Genomic DNA, 24584 nt, shown 5'->3' with positions numbered 1-24584 from the left:
CTATCTCTTAGTCCATGGAAACAAATCCACTCAGGAGTTCTGAATTTATGGCTTATCCCATTTGACTTTGAGATACTAGTCTGGCCATTTTCGGGGGGAGGGGGAGCTGAAATAATTCCTACCTACTTTACGCTGAACCATTATCAATTTCATTTTTAAAATGCTAAGATTCACTTTTCACAGGAAGTTTTCCAAAATAAATTTTGTGTCTTCCAACTTGGTTGAAAAAATTCAGTCATACTGTTATTTATTGCATCATTTGTCACTATTGGTTCTATTATAGATCTCTGAATTTATGACTTCTGGCAAAGATAGGATCATTGTATCATACACAGTGGAATCCAATGTGCTAATATATATAAATATGGCTGATGATTACTATAAGAAGTTGCTAAAAAAAAAAAAAAGAAGTTGCTAGACATTAATATTTTGGCTATATCTATATATATGAAAAAAAAGTCACATGTTGGTGAAATTAGTAAAGTGTGGGTAAAAAGAATTCCCTTTTTTCCTCCTAGTAGCTGAAACAATTCAAACTATAATGCAACCTGGTAGTACCACTGTTGATTACCACCGCAGCCACATGCACGTATAATGTATCATAGATTTCTCTAAAGTTAAAATGAGTGGAATAAATAGATGTTGGTGTGACACATGAACTAAGAAACTGCTCATCCAGAAGCGAATTCATACTTTTATTTATTTAATTTTATTTTTTTTAAAGTAGGCTCCACACCCAATGTAGGGCTTGAACTCATGACCCTGAGATCAAGAGTCACATGGTCTACCAACTGGTCTAGCCAACCAGGCACCCTCTCCCGTAGAAGCTGATTCATATTTTTAAGAAGACCTTAAAATTACTGATTTGGAACGCCTGGGTGGCTCAGTTGGTTAAGCACTGGACTCTTGATTTTGGCTCAGGTCATGATCTCAGGGTCGTGAGCTGGAGCTCGGGCTCCGCACTCTCCCTCTCCCTCTGTCCCTTCCCTCCCCTCATGCATGTGCATGCTCTCTTTCTCTCTCAAATAAATAAACAAATCTTTAAAAAGAATAAAACTACTGATTTGGCATCACTGATTAATTTCTAATACTATGCTGCAAAAATTCATGAATGTCTGAATAAATAGTTAAGATTCTTCTGATTGATTTGCAGAATACATAGATAATTTAAAAAGGAATTCACATTGTATATCTAGATTTGTTACTGATGTAAATCTCTAAATATGTGTTTGTGTATGTGTGTGTGTGTACACTTGTGTGAGAGATAGGGTAAACTAGCATAAAAGTTTTAAATCAGTTCAAATTTTTTAGACATATATTTGATTTGAAGTCAGATTAAACTTACAGGGAAGTATATTTTTATATCGGTTCTTTCTTCTGTTTTCCTTAGTTTGTCCAATTAGACACTGATCCAAAGGTTTTAATTCTTGAAGATTCTGCAAGAAAAAATGGAAATAAAGTTAAATTTGTTGAGATAAGCAGTAATTCAGCAATAACTGCAAATGCTTTAAATACGCAGGGTGTAAAATTGGTTACTGATTAGGGCAGACTTTGAGTGTTAAGAAATAGGTATGTCCTGTCAAGATAAGCAAGTCTAAAATCCCAGTACTAATCTGATATACCAGTTGATGAAATATATTGCTGCAAATACCTTTAACACGTAGTCAACTAAATTTGCGAGGCTGTACTTTGTACCTTAATTTTAAATTTCAGTTTAAAGAGGTCTATAATCATATTTTAGGGAAAAAAACAACATATAAAAGCAACTTTGGCTTAAAGTAATGAGCTGGAGCAGAATTCCTTGAAAATATTATCTGTGGGGTCATAGAATAACCCATGTGGTAGAGTTGTGGTTAGATAGTCCTAGGTTTTAAAGTCCACTCTCACTTTTCATTCACTCATTAATCCACACATTTATCTCTTTATTCATCCATCCATGCAAATGTATATTGAAAATGCCTACTAGATGCAGGACACTGTAATAAGTGCTGGGAATACAATGTTGAGGAAGAAGATATGATTCTGATTCTCCTCGAGATTACAGACTATTGGGAGAAAGAGGCAGTAAAGACGCAAACAAATACTGTGATATATGCTTTGAAGAAATTAACAAGCTGTTATGTTAGAGAATAATAAAGATCTACTTTTTTATTTTAAAGATTTTGTTTATTTATTTGAGAGAGAGACACAGCGAGAGAGGGAACACAAGCAGGGGGAGTGGGAGAGGGAGAAGCAGGCTTCCCGTGGAGCAGGGAGTCCTATGCGGGGCTCGATCCCAGGACCCTGGGATCATGACCTGAGCTGAAGGCAGATGCCCAACGACTGAGCCACCCAGGCACCCCAAAGATCTACTTTATAAAGGGTTGTTATGGCAGGTCTTTGAATGGTGACATTTAAACTTAAGCCTTAAAGAAGAAATCATTGCTGTAAAATGGAGAGGAAGAGTATACCTCAACTATTGTGAACTTGTTTCCAAACTATTAATGTGATTTACATTATTTTGAGTATTAAATACAAAAAAGCATCTAGCACATTTCAGAAGCTCTCAAGAGAAGTTAGCTCCTTTCACTTCAGTGGCTATGAAAAGCTCAGGAAGTGGGCAAAGTAAGCATATGGTTTGAGGGAGATGAACAAGGTAAACCCCAAAACCACAATGGTACTACATTCCTCTTTTGCCTAGTGGTAAATATGGACGTTGCCAGCAAGACCACATGAGCAAGGGCTCTGAACCACTGCTGCATTGAACCAAGGGGCATATTTCTGGAGCTGTATTAAATTAGAAACTGTTGCTAATGAACCACATCTACAGTGTATTGATTATAAAGTTCAGTGGATAGTTAGAATTAACACTTGACTTAAAAAAAAAAAAAAAGCCTCTCTATCTCTACTGTGAGGCAGGGAAGGTAATCTTTGGGGAGATTTGTCAAGCTCCAAAGTGGCTAAAGAGATCTCTTTAAATCAATACTACTAGGATCCTAATTGGAAAAATTAATTTCTTGCTGGCTAGGACAAGGTGGTATTTTTAGCTGGAAGTAAAGTTATAAAGTAATGGACATTTTCAAAATTTCTCCTAGCTTTGCATAAAACTTTGTCTGGGAAGGAATCATTGGCAGAAGCCACTTACCTCCAGCTCCTTAGAAGGAATTCCTTGATCTAATAAACCTCGCAATGTTCGAATGACTGATTTCAACTTGGTGCCAGTGTATTTACCAGAGGGAAGCACTTTGATGATGGGGAGTGCAGCAAGCTCCTCATTTGTCAGAAAGGGATGATCTAACAAGAAGACAGAAGTTGATTTTTTTAAAAAAAGATTTTATTTATTTATTTATTTAGAGAGAAAACACAAGGGTAGGGTAGGGGGAGGGGTAGGGGAGGGGCAGAGGGATAGCGAGAAGCGGGCTCCCTGCGCAGGGAGCCTGATGTGGGGCTCAATCCCAGGACGCTGAGATCATGACCTGAACTGGAGGCAGACACTTAACCTACTGAGCCACCCAGGCGCACTGACAGCAGTTGATTTTTTTAAAAAAATTTCCCCCAAAACTGACTTAGCCAATAAGGGAACTGATTTGAGCCTATTCTCATCTCATTTTTTTTTTTTTTTTTACAAAAGCAAGAGTCTTTAGAATTAATACGGCAGGAGAACAGGTAGGCAGATACCTACAATCAACATAAAATCTTGGCCACAGCAAGGCCCTTGTACCCAACTTTTAAGGAAACACCTCACTGACTGTTAGAAATTCTTAAGGCTCTTGGCTCTCATGTATTTACAATTTCTAGAAGTTTAATTTTTTTTTTTTTTGCTTCTCTTAACTCAAATGACATTATTTTCATGATGAAAATGTGTGTACTCCCATTAATGTTTTGCACTTAAATTAGCTTCCAAGCACATTGGGGAAAAGATGAAGGGAGATGCTTCAGAAATTCCTTACAATGGGACACTGCACTAGAAACACCAATGCCTCCTTTCTCTACCCCCGCTCAATAATCAGTGCCAGTATCTTGGGCATTTGAAAGTTTTCTCAATACAAATGAAAACTTGGGGTCTCTAGGAGCTTATCAAACAAGTGATATCAGTGTCTTAGAAGAGATATGTATCTAATTTAGTACTTGCTCTATGGAAACTGCTTATACCAGAAGGCAACTATTATCCTGGAAAAAAGTAGGAGAGAGCTCTTGCTATAGTCTTGTGTAGCTGCAAAGCTGTAAATTAGTTGATTAAAGCTTTCTGATGATGCAGCTACTATGTAGGCAACAATAATGCTAGGCTCTGTGGGGTATACAAAGCTGTACAACATACTTCGAGAAGCTGAACATCCGGTGGGGTGAAGGCTATTTGTAAATACAGAATTAAACTTTTACAGACCTTAGTGTAAAGGCAACAGGATCTCAAAGGCTGGAGATGAGCATGGGCTACAGGATTTGACAAGAGCTCTATCACTGACACCAACAATTTACCAAAATCAAAAAAGTCTTAATTCAACTTCTTTAATTTCCTTTAACAACTAATAAGACTTCAGATTACAAAACCATGTCTTTCATTGCATTAGTAGAACACTGCCTTTATAAAAAAAAAAGAGAGAAATGATACACTGGATGGAGCCTCATTTCTCCACTGGCTCAGTTATAAAATGAAAGAAGTAGTTAATAGGACAGAGCAATTAACTCCTGTTTTTAAAAAATGAGGCTGAGATGCAAGGGTAATAATTTCCTATCTTTGAGCTATTCTACCTATTTTATTATAAATAAAATGCATTCCTCGACTCTTTCCAGTTTGACAAAATTGTGACTTTGTGGGTTTTTTTTTTTTTTTTTTTTTAGATTTTATCTATTTATTTGACAGAGATCCAGAGAGAGAGGGAACACAAGCAGGGGGAGTGGGAGAGGGAGAAGCAGGCTTCCCGCCGAGCAGGGAGCCCGATGCGGGGCTCCATCCCAGTCCCTGGGATCATGACCTGAACCAAAGGCAGATGCTTAACCATCTGAGCCACCCAGGAGCCCCTGATTTTGTGTTTCTAATTAAAGTATTTACACATTTATTTGTGTGTTTTACTTTAAGCCACTGAGAATTTTAGCCTACACCTGTGCAAATATCTAGTTATATAACTGCTGTTTGTCTTGTGATTTTACCTTATGTATGGAACCAAATAATGTACACATACAGTGAAATAACACATCCATATAGTCTGAAAACTAATTTTCAAACGCTTATTTTTTTAATCTATTATTTTTGACAAAAGAATTGCTCATAAAATTCTTGCCTTTATCAGAATCTTCATGGTTTGTTGTTTCTATTGGCAATTCATCACTTCCCCATGTTATCTCATCATCATCATCAGGCTTCCTTTCTTGTGACTTTTGAATCAAGCTATGACAACAAAACACAGTGGTAATATTTTCTTCAGTTTTGTCCCTGAAATAAATTTAAATATTATGTCCTTGAACCCTTGTTTCCTCTACAGTTATCATGATATTTAAAAATAGAACATCTGATTAAAAAAGTCCAGGTCCACAAGTCCTAAAACTCATTGGTAGATGGAAATTAAACTGAAGCACAGAATTGTTTAGTACAGTCTAAAATTTATCCTCAAACAAATCCTGTCTTTGAACCTTAGATTGAAGGAGTCCCCTTGGGGATAGAGAAAGTGGTGGTTTGTTTCTGCCCTTCAACATGGATAACCCATTATAATTGTGTGAGTATAACTCTTGGTTTTTTTTTTTTTTTTTTAAGTAGGCTCAATGCCCAGCGTGGGGCTTAAACTTATGACCCTAAGATCAAGCCCTGTGCTGAGATTAAGAGTTGGATGCTTAACTGACTGAGCTACCCAGGTGACCCTCTCTTGTCTTTTTAATAGCTACCTACTATTGTACTATATGGATGTATCTTAATTATTTATAGAAGCCTCTATTGATGGACATCTATTTTTTGCTACAGCTGGGGGCTAGAAAGACACTTCTGTATCAGGGCACTCACTTAATGTAATAAAGCACAGTACAAGTTCTCATTATTCTAGGGTACACAGTAGATGCCATCTCCCTGGTAAGGTGGATGGCTAGGGAAGAGAATCTAGGCGGAGAAATGTTTAGTAATGAGGTGAAAAAGGATAATGTAAAAGGCTGAACACATTTTTTCATTTTCTGATATTCAGAAACATCAATAACAGGGCAGCAATTATGCTGCTTTTATGGTGGATGTTTTCCTCTACTCCAGCTAATTGTGGGTTACAATTAATATTTAATTTGCAAGCTCTGCACCTATGAGGTTGCTTTTGTCATCTAGTAAGTATATTCTGTCTGCAAGGATATAGTTTGGAGATCCTTCCATCAGGCATTCCCTTCCTTCTCATTCTTTTGATTAGCTGCATTAGTATTTCATGGGTGCTTGTGTGAGTATACCCTAATTTATTCTGTGTATATTATGTTTTTTTAGAAATATAAATGATGTTGCAATTAAATTTTTGTGGAAATGTCTTTGCACACGTGGTAGTGGGAGCAATTCTTAGAAATAAAATTACTAGATTGAAGGTTATGTGCTACAGTTCTTTGAATCTATGATACCCATCATTGTAAGATACACTATTGTTTTGTTCACATTAAGAAAGAAATAGTATCGATGATTGTATATGGTTTCAGAGATCTTAAAATTAAAAAGCGTATCGTAACATGCAGATAAAATTTATATGTTAATAGTGTTTCTAACTGCCACCCAAATAAATTACATATACTAATCTACCCTTCCTCCTTCCTCCCCTTCCCCTGCCTAACAGAGTAGAGCCTGTATCTTTACAATTCATGGCAGCTGGCCCAGATATCTGCTAATCTTTTAAATTTAAATTGTATGCATTTCTACATTAATAATATGTACCCCCTTGTCTAATTTTATTTAGTGCAAAATTCACTGTCAGTTTGCTTTTCTAGGAAAATGCAAGTAGCTCCCTTTGATTGTTAGGTTATCATCTGATATGGAGCAAAATTTATTTATGTACAATCACTTTGTTGGCCAACTTATATATATATAACTTTTTAAAACATTAAACAATGTATCAGGAAAAATCCTATTTTGTATTAGAAACTGTTTTCAAAAAGAAACAAAACTGTGGGGTTTTAAAATGTTTCTTATCTTCTTCGGTTTTATTTTAACCCTACTAGGAGATAATCACTATAATCATTGTTGGCACATTCCCTTTTAGACCTTTCTTTCATTTTTCCCATGGTCAAGGATATACTTCATTTAACAAACACATTGTCACACGTCACTAAAACCTCCCTTAATATTCAACCATAGGTCCATAATTTAGTCAAATATTCTCCTTTTATTGGAAAAGAATAAATTAATTTCAAAAGCAACATCTAAATGAAAATCTTCAGAGCACTTCTAAAAAGGAATGGAACTGTTATACTTTAAAAGATTATCTTCTTACCTTTCACTTTTTACTTTTTCTTCACAATATTCTTCACAGCCATTCATTTTGACAGACTAAAATAAAGAGAAATAAAAATCACATTAGCCCATTGTTAAAAAAAAATCAATCTTGGAATGTTCCATTTTTTTCCTGTTAATTATTTCCTATATTTACTGTTATGTCCATCCTCCTGTAACAAAGACACATATGACATTCAATTAATGTCAAACTGTGGCTAAGGCATCTTCAGTGACCCAAGAGGTTTTGCTGGTTCCACTTCTTCACCTTCACACTCATTTTGGATTTCCTTTCTTATGTAAGGGATATTAATAGTATAGAGGTAAGGAAAAAGCAAGATGAAAAGTTAAACTATGATTATTTAGATATGCATATTTGGTTTATGCTTTTACACTACTTCAATATTTTATTTATTTATTTGAGAGAGAGAGAATGAACGGTGGTGAGGGGAAGAGGGAGGAGAGAGAGAGAGAGAGAAAGAAAGAGAGAGTCAGACTCCCTGATAAGCAGGGAGCCCAATGCAGATTTCGATCCCAGGACCTGGAGATCATGACCCAGGCACCCTACAATACTTCAACTTTAAAATCTGAAAATGGGCTCTCCAGAAATATCCTAGTAATTTTCAATGTGTTAAATTATCTTTCCCTTTTATTATTATTATTATTATTTTTAAATATTTTATTTTTTCGACAGAGAAACACAGCGAGAGAGAGAGCACAAGCAGGGGGAGTGGGAGAGAGAGAAGCAGGCTCCCCGCAGAGCAGGGAGCCCGATGCGGGACTCGATCCCAGGACCCCGGGATCATGACCTGAGCTGAAGGCAGACGCTTAACGACTGAGCCACCCAGGCGCCCCTCCCTTTTATTATTAAAATGAGGAGTCTCTCCACGGAGAACATAGACCAATCAGCTCATACTGTAATGGGAGATGGTGTCTCAGAGACCCAAATACTGCAGGAGCAGTTTGCTACAATTAGAAGATGCCAAGTTTCATTCTAACATGGTTAATAAATCTTACATTTCAATCTTTTTTTTTTTTATTTATTTGAGAGAGAGAGAATGAGAGACAGAGAGCATGAGAGGGAGGAGGGTCAGAGGGAGAAGCAGACTCCCCGCCGAGCAGGGAGCCCGATGCGGGACTCGATCCGGGACTCCAGGATCATGACCTGAGCCGAAGGCAGTCGCTTAACCAACTGAGCCACCCAGGCGCCCCCATTTCAATCTTTATTAGGACAAATTATCTTAACCAATGGGAAATTCCTGTCAAGACCCCGAATTACCTGGCTTCTGTCTACCTCTATGATCCATCTGGTTTTATTCTCTACTTACCTGTGGGCTTCAAATCCCCGGTCTTTCTTTTAGCTCTTCAAAATCGCTCACCCCTTCTCACCACAAAGCTCTTCCTGTGGAAGGTACTTTTCCTTTATTCAGTGTGTCCTTTCCTTCTAAGGATGTGCCCTGACCGCACAGTCTGAAGTAGGTCTCCTTGGTTATTCTCTTTTGCAGCACTTTTTTTCTTTTTAAACTTCATAGGCCTTATCACAACTTGTAATTGCTTGTTTATTTGGGTGTGTACTTGATCACTCTCTTGTCCTCCCCATTACACTGTACGATACCAATGACCGTGATAACAATTTCCCACTATTTTTGCAAAGTTCACCTGTGCAGGGGGGAGGATTGGGTTAAGGAGACGGGCTTTCAGTGTCTCTTCTCATTCTGGATTGTAGGCTCTTTGGAACACGAGGTAGCTCTCGTACTGCCTCAGTGAAAAGATTTAGGGCTTTTATCATGGCCAGCCCATGTGAAGGTTAGTTTGTTATCCTACTGCTCAAAGAATCCAGATCCAGCAACTTGAAAAATAGAAATATCTCCTGGATCCAAGACCAACTCTGTCATTTGTAGTGCCCAGTGTCAACTGAAAATATGGGATTTCTTGTTAAAAAATTACTAAGAATTTCAAGATGGTGATGACACAGCATTATTTTACAAATAAGAGAGGACCTCTTATAAGCTCAGGGCTGTGTGACTACATTGGTTGAGCTCCCATAAAGCCAGGATCCCAGAGTCAAGCATGATTATCTTATAGGTGATGGAAAGCCACTGAAAGTTTTGTACTGTTTAACTACAAATTTAAAAACTTTTTAAGAATAACCAGAATGAGAAATAACATAGGAATCACACAGATGTATTTCAGCAAAATGATGCCATGTCTTTGCAGGACACGCCTTTCTTCTTTTCATCCTAGCTCTTCTGACCTCATGTGTTTCTACCTCTCCCAGCAAAGTTGCCTGCCCTGAGATGTAGAAAGATCAAACCTCTTGGCACAGCATCTAAGTCGCTTGCTGAACTTACCCCTGCCTATCTCTTCAGCCTAGCTTTCAAGACACCACGTGACACCCTACCTGCAATGATTTACTGACATGAAAGTCCCAGGCTGATCCAAACCTTCATATCTTTGCTAAGCAACTCCTCAGTATGGAATGCTCTTTCCCATAGCCTCTCACCTATCAAACACCTTTAAAAGGCTAATTCTCTAGGAAGCTTTAATAACATATACATCCACTCCTGTATGGTCCCTATTATTTCCTAGTTCTTTAAGACACTCTCTGAATTCCATACAAACATTTACCAAGACATGTTTTTACTATAATTTTAAAAATTACACTTACTTATTTATATGTGTAAAACTCCCAAATTGACTACTAGACTATATAAGCAAATTTAGGACAAAAACCCTGACATACCTTCTTAGTCTGTTATCCCCAGCTTAATTAGAGTCAAACAAGTTCAGTAATAGCTAATGAACAGAGTTGAAAGATTAGATGATGATTTACATTATGTATATGACTGGCATTCATAAGTAAGACTCAGACACTGGCCTTAAGTATTTCATTAAGAGGTAGTCAAGTGTAGAGTGACAAATTACAGTAGAGTGACAAATGACTATGCAGTATACTACACTCTTTATAATACCATGATTAGTAGCTTAACTTTCGGCCCATAGGGTTAAAACCCTGAGACTTTCAGGATTGTACATATAATCCAGTAATCCACTACTGGGTATTTACATAAAGAAAATGAAAACATGAATCTGAAAAAGAAGTACCCCTATGTTTATTGCAGCATTTTTTTTTTTTTTAAGTAATCTTTATACCCAACACAGGGCTTGAACTCACAACCCTGAGATCAAGCGTCACATGCTCTACCATCTGAGCCAGCCAGTGCCCCTATTGCAGCATATTTTCAATAGCCAAGATATGGAAGTAACCCAAGGGTCCATCAACAGATGAATAAAAAAGATGGAGTATATATACACAATGGAATATTACTCAGTCATAAAAAAGAATGAGTTCTTGCCATCTGTGACAACATGGATAGACCAACAGAATATCATGCTAAATGAAATAAGACAAAGACAAATACCATATGACGTCACTGAGATGTGGAATCTAAAAAATAAATGAACAAACAACAGAAACAGACTCATAGATACAGAGAATAAACTGGTGGTTGCCAGAGGGGATGGGGTGGAGGGGGAGTATGGGCAAAATAGGTAAAGGGGATTAAGAGGTACAAACTTTCAGTTATAAAATAAATCACTATGTTGTATAATTGAAACTAATATAACATTGTATTTCAACCATATTTCAATAATAAAAGTTAAAAAAAAAATCCACAAAACTTCCAGGGTTGTAGAATACAATGTTAAGAACCAATTCAGTAAATAATCTACAATTCATTTATAGTGAACCCAGAGATGCACCTATGAAAAACTGAGTATTTTAGGAAGTTGTAAGAAACTTAAAATTACTCAAATATAGGCAATATTCTAGAAATATAGGATGAAACAGAAAACTTTTCCAGAATATTGGCTTAATCTTCATTTTAGCTATGGAGATTAGTCATATTTGTCTTTTTTGAATTTGTCTGCTTATGAATATAATTTCCATAGTGATTTTAACACATTTAGAGTTTGATACAAATGAAACTTCATGTTTTTATCTCAGTACTTTGTTTCCTCCTTTCCTGAATTGTTTTTTTACTTTCTTTGTTTTGTTTACTCTTAGTTAACATCTATTCTGAAGCAGAAGTCCCATATATTCAAGTGTCAATTTATTAATTTTAAGGATGGACTGCCCCAAAATGTTTGGTCTTAAACATCTTGAATTCTCAAGGTGCAAGTTTGTGGGATCTATCTGTACTTTGGTGGTAGAACAACTTATATGATATGAACTTTAATTAATTAGTTAATTAATTAATTAAAGACCTTTTATTTGAGAGAGAGCATGAGTGGGGGTGGTGGGGAGGAGGAGAGGGAGAGAGAGAAGCAGATTCCCCACTGAGCAGGGAGCCCGACATGAGGCTCAATCCCAGGACCCCAGGATTATGACCTGAGCCAAAGGCTGATGCTTAACTGCTTGAGCCACCCAGGCACCGCTGAACCTTAATTTTTAGATTTGTACTGGACAGTTTTACATCCTAATTTCTTCCAAGTGAAATTTGAAATCATTTTGGCAAACCACTCTGCTTCTCATTTAAAAAAAAAAAAAAAAGTCGAAATATTTTATGGGACCATATTTAACTTAAGGGTAAATCTAGGGAGAATTTAAATTTTAGGTTTTTCTATCAAAGAATAGAAATATTTAATATTTCTTTTGCTTCTTTGTAGAGCTTTAAAGTTTCCATAATATAGGTCTTACACATTTGGGGTTGAATTTATGCCTATAGCTTTTATTTGTTTTTAACTATTGTGAATGAAATTTTACTTAATTATATTTTATAACTGGTTAAAGCAAAGACTATGTTATGGACTGAATTGTGATCCCCCAATTCACAGGTTGAAGCCCTAACCCCCAATGTGATAATGTTTGGAGACTAGGATCTTTATCGAGGTAATTAAAGCTAAATGAGGTCATAAGGATGGGACCCTAATCCAACAGGACTGGTGTCCTTATAAGAAAAGGAAGAGACACCAGGAGTGCATGAACACAGAGGAATGGCCATGTGAGGACACAGTGAAAAGGTGGCCATCTGCAAGCCAAGGAGAGCGTTTCATCAGAAACCAACTCTGCTGGCATAGTGATCTTGGACTTTCAGCCTCCAGAATTGTGAGAAAATGAATTTCTGTATTTTAAGCCACCTAGTTGGTGGTATTTTGCGATGGCAGTCCAAGCACACTAGGACAGGTTACAAACGCAAATGCCTATGGGAACCAGAGAAATACATATAAACCTGTGAATGCCAGGGTCAGGGCAGGGGGTGAGCAGTGCTGGGAAATCAGAAATGGTGGAGGCAGGGGAGGCAGAGGTTAAAGCCTTAGTAGAGAAAGCAAGCTTAAGGAGATACATAATTCTAACAATATACAGCATCCTAGAGTGTTTATCTAGGTATTATCCTTACCTCTGTAAAATCTTCAGGTAATGGTGAACCATCACAGTCTTTATCTTCTGCTCTCCCTTCAGATAACTGCCCATTGGTTTTCAATGAACCTGGGAGAGAAATAAATGGGCCAAAAGGAGTTAAAATGCTCCCCAGGGGCCTTCTTGTACTCTTGAGTATACTGGCTTATTCACTCTGGTTCATCTACCTGAAATACAGGCATCTCCTGCTGCATTATTTTGGTTTAAAAGATTCTGGGCTTCCTCATCCACAACATCCAGCAGAGACTGAATAACTTCAGCTTCTTGAGGATCATCATAGATATCATCTTCTTGTACATTAGATTCTTGAAAAACAGGAATTTACGTGAGATTTTACTTTAAAAATATTGATATAAGAAAGAGACACCGTGTCAAATCAAAGATAGCAGGTCTTTCAAATTTTAAGCATCTCCTTTGAAAAGCAGCCAGAACTGGAAAAGCAATTTATACTTGTGGAACCTAGACATTTCTAGTCCCAACATGACTCTGGCTGCCATGACAAAAGACCATACAAATACAAGTTAAATAAACCAAAATCTATGTCTGTGAATCAATAACTTAATGATTATTTTCCTAAATCAATCCCAAATTATTAATTCATGAAAGAAATTCAACTAAAGAAGTTATGTTACAAAAATTAAGGGTATACTGGGGTGCCTGGTTGGCTTAGTTGGTTAAGGGTCCAATTCTTGGTTTTTGGCTCACGTCAGGGTATCAGGGTCATGTGAGCGAGCCCCCACATCGCACGGTGCATTGGGTGTGGAGCCTGCTTAAGATTCTCTCTCTCTCCCTCTGCCCAACGCCCCCCCACCATGTGTGCTCTTGTGCGCACATGCTCTCTTAAAAAAAAATGAAATAAAATTTACAAAGATTAAGGATATAATAGGGCAGCCCAAACATCCTCAAGAAATATTTTCTAACTTATTAGAATTGTTGCTTCAAAGAATATAAGCAACACTATCAAACAAAAACAGCCATCTTGGGGTGCCTGGGTGGCTCAGTCATTAAGCATCTGCCTTCGGCTCAGGTCATTGATCCTGGGGTCCTGGGATTGAGCCCCACATCGGCTCCCTGCTGTGCTCGGCGGGAGGCCTGCTTCTCCCTCTCCCACTCCCCCTGCTTGTGTTCCCTCTCTCGCTGTGTCTCTGTCAAATAAATAAATAAAATCTTAAAAAAAAAACAAAACCAGCCATCTTTTCTATCATTTAAAAATATTCTTAACATTAGAGATGAGAATGAATACAGTACATTTATACAGTAATGCAGCTAACAATAAATTTTACATTGTTCTTTTATTTCTTTGAACAACAATCCTTCCATTTTACACTATGGAAACATGTAAACCCAATACCTAATATTTCTTTGTTACCTGAATTATTAGGGCATTTAGAGTAATTGGATGATTGATTTGGAAAACTACCTTTGGAGAGAATCAAATTTGCTGATCCCTTCATCTGATAAGTAGAACATTTTCCTTCAGGGTACAAAACTTCAATTATTTCTTCCCCATTAACCTAAAGTATGAAACCAGAGCAAATCATTAGTTTACTATATTACTAACTTCCAAGATTAGGGAGGGACTGTAGATTTCCCTACCATGTCCTTCTCTCCCTCTTTCTTAGTACAAAATCCATTTTATATCTGCCCATAATAGATCAGTGTTTCTAGGAAACATCAGTACAATGGAATGTACAAAGAGGATGGGACTTTCCATCACTGAAAATCTCTGGAAACAGATTACGTAACATCAAATCATTATTTTTATTCCAAGAATTCTCACAATGTTTACTATTATGAATTTTGAGTTGCCAAAGAAAACTCTATTATGTAGTATTTCTTAAATCTGTTTGACTGCAGAAATTTCTTTTTTGAGGCATATCTTATGGGACTTAGCTTTCATAAAACTTTTTAGGAAAGTTTTATAGGATCATTAAACTCAGAAGTTGAGGGAAAGGGAAAAAAATCATCTTTTAAAAGTATCTGTGAAGCTGTGACTTGGACACACACTCTAGTTTAGTTTATCATTCTAGTCAACTGCTGGGTATAAAGATTTTCAAATCTAGGCTAAATCTCACCTCAATTTAAGAAAAGTAACAATGGGTGCCTAACTATAAATTAATTATTGAATAGAATGTAACTTTCTAATTCAATGGTAAATTGTGACCACTTCATGGTGCATGGCCTATTGAAAGAAAACTGATTTGAGCAAAAATGCAAAATTAAATGATTAGAATAAATTAAAATAATTATATACAAATAAAAGGTGGTTTGCTCTGAAGATCTTATTCTTTTTATCAAGACAAAAAGTAAAAATGGTAGATGTGACAGAATTATTTCTTCATAACTAGTGGTTACATAATGTCAAGTTTTACTGGATTGTGAAACTCCAATCTTTACGTGAAATTCATAGTACAGACGTTAGCATCAAGGACAGAATATTGTTTGAGAGACTTCCTGAAAGAGTTGAACTCCAACAAAAAAATGTTTGAAATCGTGAGTAACAGAGATCCTAGTTTCTAAGAGTTTCATATTAATTTAAACAGAAATCCTCCCCTTCTCCCTTTCAACATGCTGATATTTAAAAAGAAAATGAACACCATACAGCATGACTAACACTAGATATACATGAAAATTCCGGTGTTCCAGCTCTGTGTAATTGTAGACTTTATGAATAAACAGGGAGTAGTGGGTGTTGTTGTACCTCAATTATTTACGTGTCCCAATCATTTCTGCCTAATAATTCTTCTACTGCAATATCTTTTCAGGATTTGCTGTACCAGTGAGCTGAAAGACATAGAATTTTGACCTTCTGGTCACCAAGTTTTCTTTCTATGCTAAATCCAGCTCTTATCCAGAAATCTTGTTGAGATGATAGGGTTTTCAGATTCCTAGGAGACCAATGCCTCAGCTCTGGATCTTACATGGAAAGACTTTCAAATAGTGGGGTTCTGAATAGACTGTATGGGATGTGTGTGGGATTAAACAATTCCACAAAATGAAGATCCAGCTGGGATCATTTTAGAATGTACATTACATGCCAGAAGAAAATCATAAAAAGAAATGCTAACCAAACGAATGGGAATACATAAGGCCTTAAAGAGAAAGCTCAAAGTGGAATTTGGTTATGTATTAAAGTAGTTTCGTTAAATCACCTCCAGATTTTTCTGTGCTAATCTTAAATGACTTAGGTTCTTGCATTTGATTATGTGGTGAAGCATTTTCCATATCTTTTAAAAAGCAAATAAGCCTCTCTCTTTTGTCAGTACCATCTGTACCAGCAGAACTGTCATTTGAGAGTCACTGCTGCTCAACACTGACCCAAAGGACCAATTCTACTCTTAATGATGTATGTTCTCTTCTGGGTATGTAAGACACAACCAAAAGAACTGTGCACATTAATAAAAAGATCGCACTAAAGCTATCTATACAAGTAATTAGTTATATAAGAGCTAAATATGTGCTAAATGATGGAGGGTTGCTTGTGTGGGGGCTGTTCACTGTGTGCTTTACTTAGCAAGGCTATGAGTTCACTAAAACAGATTCCTACTATCACTACATGTATCTAAAAAAGGCAAATATTCAAATGTGAAATCAGTTTGGTTCAAGACAAACAAGCTGGTTATTCAGCTAAGGAAGCATGACACGAAGAAGGTGGCCTTTTCCTTACCTTGGAGAATGAATTACTAGGAGTGAGGGCAGGCTTGTGGCAAGGCTCCACAGGGTGATGACCTGAAAGGGACAACATAGGAAGTCAGGGAAGAGCCAGCTGGAACCACAGTAGGGACATCAAAATAGTGAAGGAAAACCCACATTTCTGGGCATGTGTCTTATTTTTATTAGTACACTGGAAGAGGTCGTATTACAAAGAGATTTAAAACCAACTAGATGGAATCAAATATTATGAAAGGGTTTATTCCAAGGAAAAAGCTAATTTCTTGAAAGAAAATACTGTAGTTCGTGTGAGAGCTCAGTTTGAGCTGAATGGTTTTAGTGTGAGACACTGAATATAAATTATCCTGACTGAATGGGAGAGGTATCACACGTGCTGACCTATACTCACTTTACTATTTAAGGGAAGGTAGCAAACCATGTATATCATTTCATAAAAGCTATCAATTTAACACAGTAAAATAAGTTATGGATACAACTAAATAGAACTTTTAATATATGTCTAAACCAAATGTTAATTTTAACTCTTAGCCATCAGTATGAAGATTCAATACATATACTAAAATGAAATTATGTCTCTTACAGTTAAAAAGTCATATTTAAAAATAATTTGCTTCATTAAAATTATATTTTTATGAGATTTTGAAAGATACAGTAGAGTTTGGAAAAGTTAAAAAGGAAAAAAATAGCAAAAAAATACAGAATGACCTAAAAATAATTCCACCCAGAGGGGCACCTGGGTGGCTCAGTGGGTTAAGCAGCCGACTGGTGATTTTAGCTCAGCTCATGATCTCATGGGTGGTGAGGCTGAGCTCAGTGTGGGGGTCTGCACTCAGCAGGGACTCTGCTTGAGAATCTCTCCCTCTGTCCCTCCCCCAACTTGTGTGTGCACACAAGCTCTCAAATAAATAAATAAATCTTTTTTTTTTTTTTTAAAGATTTTATTAATTTATTTGTCAGAGAGAGAGAGAGGCAGGCAGAGGAAGAAGCAGGCTCCCCGCTGAGCAAGGAGCCCCATGCGGGACTCTATCCCAGGACCCTGGGATCATGACCTGAGCTGAAGGCAGACGCTTAACCGACTGAGCCACTCAGGCGTACCTAAATAAATAATTCTTTAAAAAGTTTCCATCTAGAAAGATGAAGGTTGACATGAAATTTGTAGGGATGAATTTCTATACTTATGTGGATGATGTTACAAAGAGCCAAGAATGCCTTTTAATATCATTTCCAGGAGATATAATACATTATTTAACTTCCAGGAAAAATACTGAAAAAAGCATACTAATAATAAACTACTGGTTCAAAAAATCATCCTGGAATAGTAGAAAACATAATAGTTTATTATTTGTTATCTCTCCCTCCTGTTCCCCTAACTGCCCCTCACCTTCTCTGTCTCTAAGCAACAACTAATCTGCTTTCTGTCACTATAATTTTCATTTTCTATAATTTTGAATAAATGGAATAATACAGTATAAACTCTCTTCTGTCTGGCTTCTTTCACTCCGAGGTTTTATTTTGAGGTTATTTTGATTATGTTGCTATATGTCTCAACAGACCATTTTCATTACTAAGTAGTAGTCTGCTGTTCGGATATATTGGTTTATTCATTCGTTTTTGGACATTTGAGTGGTTTGTGATTTTGACTTTTACAAAGGAAGCTGTATGGATATATGCTTTTTGTGTATGGATATATGCTTTCTTTTCTCTTGAGTAAACAGAGGAGTGGAATGGCTGGATCATATGGGAGGCCCATGTTTAAATTTTTAAGAAATTGTCTGTTTTATAAAATGGCTATGGCATTTTATAATCCCATCACTATAAGAGAGTTCCTAATATTGATAACTATATGATTTTCAGAACTCATAAAGAAATCAGTTCTGTGGGAGTCAAGTCAGAGAACCCCATTAAGACAGATCACTAGGCAGTTTCTACAAGGGGGTCAGGGCACAGTTCTCTTTAGCTCTGAAAGTTACAGACGACCCAGAGGTTACTAGAAAAATGCTCTCCTGACTATTCTGTGAGACAGTCCGACTCTAATGTGAACTGGAACTATTAGAGAGCAGCCAGGATCCCTAAGGCATTCAAGATAACAGAGGAGGAGGGGAAGAGCTCTGCTTCAGTATTTAGTAGATAAATCACAACTGCAGTAGTGAGATTCCTTTGGTGTTTAGATACTACTGCCTGATAACCTAAAAGTTTAGTTATGTATGAAGTACTGAATTCACATTTCAAATACATTAATTTCAACCACATTCCCCTGTGTCTATCATTCTTATTATATTCACACTAGCATTTATTTATTTATTTTTTTTGGTAATTTTTTTTGTATTAGTCGCCATACAGTACATCATTAGTTTCTGATGTAACACTAGCATATAAAAGCTATGTTTATGGAGCCCAATTATGTAAATGAGAGCATGGAATCAGACACCCCAGGTTTAAATTCTGGCTCTACCATTTATTAACTCTGTGAGCTTGGGCGAGTTGTCAAACTTCTCTGTGTCAGTTTCCCCTTCTAAATGGAGGATTATAGTTAACACTGTTCTTACAGGGTTGTTGTGAGGACTAAAGCAATTAAAAGAATGCTTAGTCCAGGATAAGCATTAAATTTATGTTAGCGACTGCCACAGTTACTAACACTACAATTTCTATTATTATGCTAAAATGTAAGGCAGATACTTGTATATTCATTGCCATACTTACAACGACCAGACCAATGCCTGGTACAATGAAGAGATTCAGTAACTGTCTGAATAAATTATTATGTGACAATCATTATGATAAGCTTTTCAGATATTATTATTGTATTTATGCTTCATTATAAACTTAAAAGATAGATACCACTGATATTCTTAGTTTACTGATAGGAAATAGAGGAAAAATATTTATCTCTGCATAACTACCTGTATCATAAAATGAATGTATCCTTACCATTGGCTTTGGTTGACTGTGGAGTTGAGACAGCAGACCTCTTAGAACTTGGGACCACTGGATGGCCATCTCTGTGTCGTAAAAAAAAAAAAAAAAGAAGAAAGAAAAGGAAATTCCAAATTAAGATGTTTGTTTAAATACCCTTTGAACCATTTGCTAACTATTGAGCCTCAGGAATTTTATTTTAGATGGGCTTCAGGGGGGACTAGGCACCCCTGAAGCTGTAGACAAAATTTGTATCAATTTTCATCTACGTATTTTCTGGAGGGAGATATTCTTGACTGAAAAAAAGTGATTAAGAATCACTTCTTTACATGATTTTTCTCTGGGTTTCAGTTTAACACACTACCACATTTCCCCTCTCATTTAAAACACTTGTAATATTCACGATCTAATTACTTAGTTCACTGTCACACTCAGGTGATAATTCAAAGATAACTTAGGAATTATAGATCACTACATTTTGTATATTTGAAGCCCTTGATACAAATTTTTTTAAAAATTATTTAAAGTGAAAACCTAGACAAAATATATTTGTTTAAAGGATTATAAGAAGGATAGTATCACCCAATGTGAAAAACTGTCAAAAAGACAGCACCTTGGAAGCAGAGGACTAGTATGCAATCTTATCATTGCTAGTACTTGAGAGAAAAGGGAGTCTGCCTAAAGTATACAGTGCTGGGAGAAGCAATTTGCCATGGGCCCTGTATATTCTTCCTGGGTACCCCAGAAGTGCAAGGCACTGACTGCTTTTTATCTGGGCCAATTCTCAAGGCTATGTTTGTGGTGAGAAAGCTTGAGGAATGAGGTAACCTCTCTCTCCAAATAAAAAGCAGGTTTTCTTACAGGATGCCATAAAGGGGAGGGTTCCTCTTCTCCTCATGGTATTCCCCTCCTGTAATACAACCCATTGCATGTTCAGGAATCCCCTAGGCCCACATACGTCATCTTCAGGAGACTTAGAAGATGTGTGGAACTGACACCAATACCATGCCCATGCTGCTTGCAGTTACTCAAAAAATATTTTGTCTCTGATCCAAGAGTTTCATACCTTCTTCCAGCACCCAAGAAACAGTAATTGGCTGGCTTATTAGCTTGCAAGTCCAGTAAGACCACAGACTCTGTACAGTTCTTGACATACAGATAATTACCACAGATCTCTACCCCTCTGTATGGCTACCCTTTGGACTTTAAAGAGGACAAATATATACAGTAGTGGAGAAAGCTTGAGGAAGAATGAAGGGGAAAGTAATTGTGACTAGCACCACTATATCTGTAGTGACTACACTAAAGATAAAAGCAGAAAGGCAAAAGAAAGTGATTTCAGGGCTCGGGGAAAGGGTACTCCATGGATTTTGAGGCAAAAAAATTCAGTTAGATCTATGGTTAGCAGAGATATTAATTTTCACAAAAATATTGTCCAGGCTGTTTGAACACTTTCCTCCTCCACTAATTAACATTCAGCTACATCTATGAAAATAAATGTATGCCAATCAAATTTTTAGAAGTATAAGAGGGAAACAGAGCAGGGATTACATTCAAAGGAAAAAAGTACGTAATCTAATTTAAAGGTTTAGAAGGAACAAATGTTTATGATCAAATGATTTAATTATAGTTCCTATATTTTCAAAGACATACTATGTAAAACTCATCACGTATCACAGATAAAAATGTAACATAAACCTGTAATCTAGAAAGCCTGGCTGTATGTACACTGTAGTAGGCAGAATAATGGCCCCACAAAGGTGTCTACATTCTAATCCTCTAAACCTGTGAATATGTTACCTTACATGGTAAAAGGGATTTTGCAGATGTAAGCTGAGGATCTAAAGATGGGGAGGTTATTTTGTACTATCTAGGTAGGCCCAATGTAATCACAGGGGTCCTTATAAGTGAAAGAAGGCAGGAAAGGCAGAGTCCAGAGAAAGAGATGTGACAACAGAAGTAGAGTGTTGTCACTGCTGGCTTTGAAGATGGAAGGGGGCCACGAGCCAAGGAATATGGGGAATCTCTAGAAGGTAGAAAAGGCAAGGAAATGGATTTTCTTCTCGAGCCTACAGAAGGAATGCAGCCCTGATAGCATCTTGATTTTAGCCCAGTGAAACCCATTTTGTATTTCTGACTTCCAGAACTATTAGGGTAATAAACTTGTATCATTTAAGCCACTGTATTTGTAGTAATTTGAAACTAATACATACATTTTTTTCCCAATTTATTTATATTATTAAGTGAAAGAAAAGTGCCCATTAGCACTTCTTATAATGTGAAACTGTTATACGGTGTCCTGAAAGTGGTAATTCTATGCCTCATTGGTCGTAGACATGAGGTTTGGGTAGGACTGACTTTGCCCCAGCTCTGGGAATGGGCCAGGACTGGCCTAGGCCAATCAGTATATTCTTATCCCTTTGCCTCAACTCAGGGACTGGCCTTAATTTAGGTCTAAGGCAATCAGCAGACAGTCCTTGGTTTACCATGGTCATTGGGAGGATTGTCAGAAGACTGTTCTGGATAGTGCATCACCATTTTACCTGATGACCACGTCATCTTTGGACTTTTAAAATCATATAAACCCTTTATTGTTTAAACCAAGTTGAGTTGTATTTTTCTGTTACTTACAACTGAAAACATGCTGACAAACGTCGTAACTACCTTATTGACAGCTGCAAACATGTATCCAAACACTAATCCACTTAACGTGCTCTTGGAATCTCCTATCAATAATTCTATTCTGGGGGTGCCTGGCTGGTTCAGTTGGAAGAGCATGTGACTCTTGATCTTGGGGTTGTGAGTTCGAGCCCCATGTTGGGTGTAGAGAGTACTTAAATAAATAAAAAATGTAAAAAAAAAAAAGAAGTCTGTTCTAACTTTATTAATTCTTGCCAGTTTAGTCTATGAGTTACTAATTTAGGAATATCTTTTTAAGATAGCATAAGTGTAATCAACAGCCTGAAACTTGTGCAAACACACAAAACCCATAAGTAATTGCAGAGTACCTTGTTGCTTTCAGCACCACCGAAGGAAGTGACATGTCTAATGCTCTCTTAGCTTCTTCCAAGGTCATTCCTTGTGTGCTGACTCCGTTCACATAGTGGATGATGTCTAATAGCTGGAGATTACCCTCAATGGCTGCATCTGACCTCGGATTGATATCACTAATATATAGCACTTGATGAAGGCTGTCATGACCTCCAGATAAGGAAAAACCTTCAGGGAATAGAAAATATTGGTTTCCTTAGTCTTAAGAGTACTTACTTTTAACCTAGCCAAGAAAATCACACTGCACAAAGCTTGAATGTACATTACCCAACTCCTCCTTGTGGCATGTTAATGTAATGTCAGGTAGCAAATGAGGCAGCACTGGCATCCTGGGTAATTCTAGAATTCGTCCTAGAACTAATCTGACTGTCTTGGGTGCAGCTCGGAGCAGATTCACTGCATCTGTGTGAGTCATGTTTGTAACATCTGTATCATTAACCTACAAAAATGAGAAAGAGGCAAAACAGGATTAGAAGTTGCCATGAAAATACAGTAATCTCCCTAGCTGTATATTAGCCAGTAAGAGAGTGGTCTCTAATTTTTTGCTAATTCCCTTTACTGTGGAAATCATAAGTACAATGATTAAGTAATTACATACGAAATAATAATGTAAAATATAAATGCATCATTATTTTGTTAATATTGGAAATTTATCCTCATACAAATTTAAGAAACTTTCTGTCCTTGATACCCAGGATAGCTTAAAGCTTATGCTTTAAGTGAGATTGGAGGCACTTCCTAATTAAAAAGGGAACTGTAAGCATTCCCTAAACTGTTAACTATATAAAGGCCTTATCTTTAAGAGGTTGGGATAGAAAATATAAACCAAACAAATAAATGGAGTGTTATATTAACTCAACCTTCTTGTTCTCCTCCAGCTCTGGCTTAGTTTTTGGCTACATTTGCACAAATCCATTTTGGTAATGTCTTACCTTTATGAGCCGGTCCCCAGGTCTTAGCCTTCCATCACTTTTGGCTGGATCCTGAATGACATCATGAACATAACAACCAATACTCTGACTGCCTTTGGTTACTGTAAAACCCAGGCTTCCTTTTTCTGATTTAATTAGGGTAATGAGGAGTTCTACTTCCTAAGGGAAGAAAACAGTGACTCTTTAGGTTGTCTATTTTTGCCCATCAATGAACAGAGAGGACGTTATTTCTACTGAATAAAAGAGGAGGAAATCAAACCTTAAAAGGTTACTGATCTTAACCAAGTGAAGAAGCTAGGTCTATCCAATTCTAGATAGAATGTACTCCCATGTAAAAGTTGGGTTTAGATACAACACTATGTATTTGTCTAGACAGCTGAGACAAAACTTACTCATGCTTCAGCTTTTGTATTTTCAGGATAAACAAGGACACATTGGTGGTTATACGTTGATGATTAAGGAATATATTTTCAGCGCAAGTTTCAGAAAAATTCTTTATATATTTCTAAACAGTCAAGATAGATGCCAAGAGCCATAAAAGAAAAGGTTTTCTTGTACAAACACGAAGCCTTTGGTGACTAAATATTACAACATCATTTAATTATATAAAAAAACTTTTTTAAAAAAGATTTTGAATGAGATATGAAGGTTGCTTATAGCTTATAGGGTGATGACACACTTCTAAAGGAAATCATTCAAAGATTTTCTTCTTTCTGAGAAAAGATTATTTTCTACTGCTGAGAACGAAACTGAAGATGTAGATGTTACACACACACACACGCTTCTAGGCAAACCAGGTATCTGGAGAGATTAATTCCAAAATGATTTTTACGATTTTTATGTGGTGAGATTATCAATGGCTTTAATCTTTTTTCTTTGTTTTTAAATTTTCCTACAATAAATATTTATTACTTGGATGATAAAAACAATATTGAAAAAGGCTGATTTCAATCAAGGTAAAGGATATTATTCTTGAACATTCGGCTTCCATACTGAATGTAAAGGTTTAGAAGTCCTAGGGCTATTAGTACAATGTAAAGGATTCCATTTGGGCACACACAAAAAAGTGTGGAGGAGAAAAAAATTACATGCAAACTTGATTAAAAATTAAAAAGGTAACTCATCAGAATTTGGGAAATAGCAGATACTGTCTTAGGTGCTCTACGTATATTTCATTTAA

At 36.7% G+C, this 24584-nt stretch overlaps 1 protein-coding gene across 5 annotated transcripts in view; it reads right to left on the bottom strand.

The window, feature by feature from the left end:
* Nucleotides 1-24584, bottom strand: part of PTPN13 (protein tyrosine phosphatase non-receptor type 13) — a 210665-nt gene that overhangs the window by 10975 nt on the left and 175106 nt on the right. For 3 of the 5 annotated variants that reach the window (XM_045880823.3, XM_045880824.3, XM_045880828.3), the window contains 12 exons: nt 23405-23563; nt 22740-22911; nt 22430-22640; nt 19437-19507; nt 16504-16565; nt 14257-14350; nt 13004-13141; nt 12817-12905; nt 7419-7474; nt 5259-5365; nt 3125-3273; nt 1346-1436 (listed from right to left, as the gene is read on the bottom strand). In XM_045880823.3, the coding sequence (XP_045736779.1) occupies nt 1346-1436; nt 3125-3273; nt 5259-5365; nt 7419-7474; nt 12817-12905; nt 13004-13141; nt 14257-14350; nt 16504-16565; nt 19437-19507; nt 22430-22640; nt 22740-22911; nt 23405-23563 (1399 nt within the window). Of the gene's footprint in view, nt 1-1345; nt 1437-3124; nt 3274-5258; nt 5411-7418; nt 7475-12816; nt 12906-13003; nt 13142-14256; nt 14351-14977; nt 15621-16503; nt 16566-19436; nt 19508-22429; nt 22641-22739; nt 22912-23404; nt 23564-24584 lie in introns of those variants that run through there. The other 2 variants (XM_045880821.3, XM_064584739.1) reach the window with 2 other exon arrangements.

Source organism: Mirounga angustirostris, unplaced genomic scaffold, assembly GCF_029215605.1.
Source record: "Mirounga angustirostris isolate CCGP_5_RB_7025 unplaced genomic scaffold, mMirAng1.0.hap1 SCAF_2, whole genome shotgun sequence".
NCBI lineage: Eukaryota > Metazoa > Chordata > Mammalia > Carnivora > Phocidae > Mirounga > Mirounga angustirostris.
This window is presented reverse-complemented; position numbering and strand designations above follow the sequence as displayed.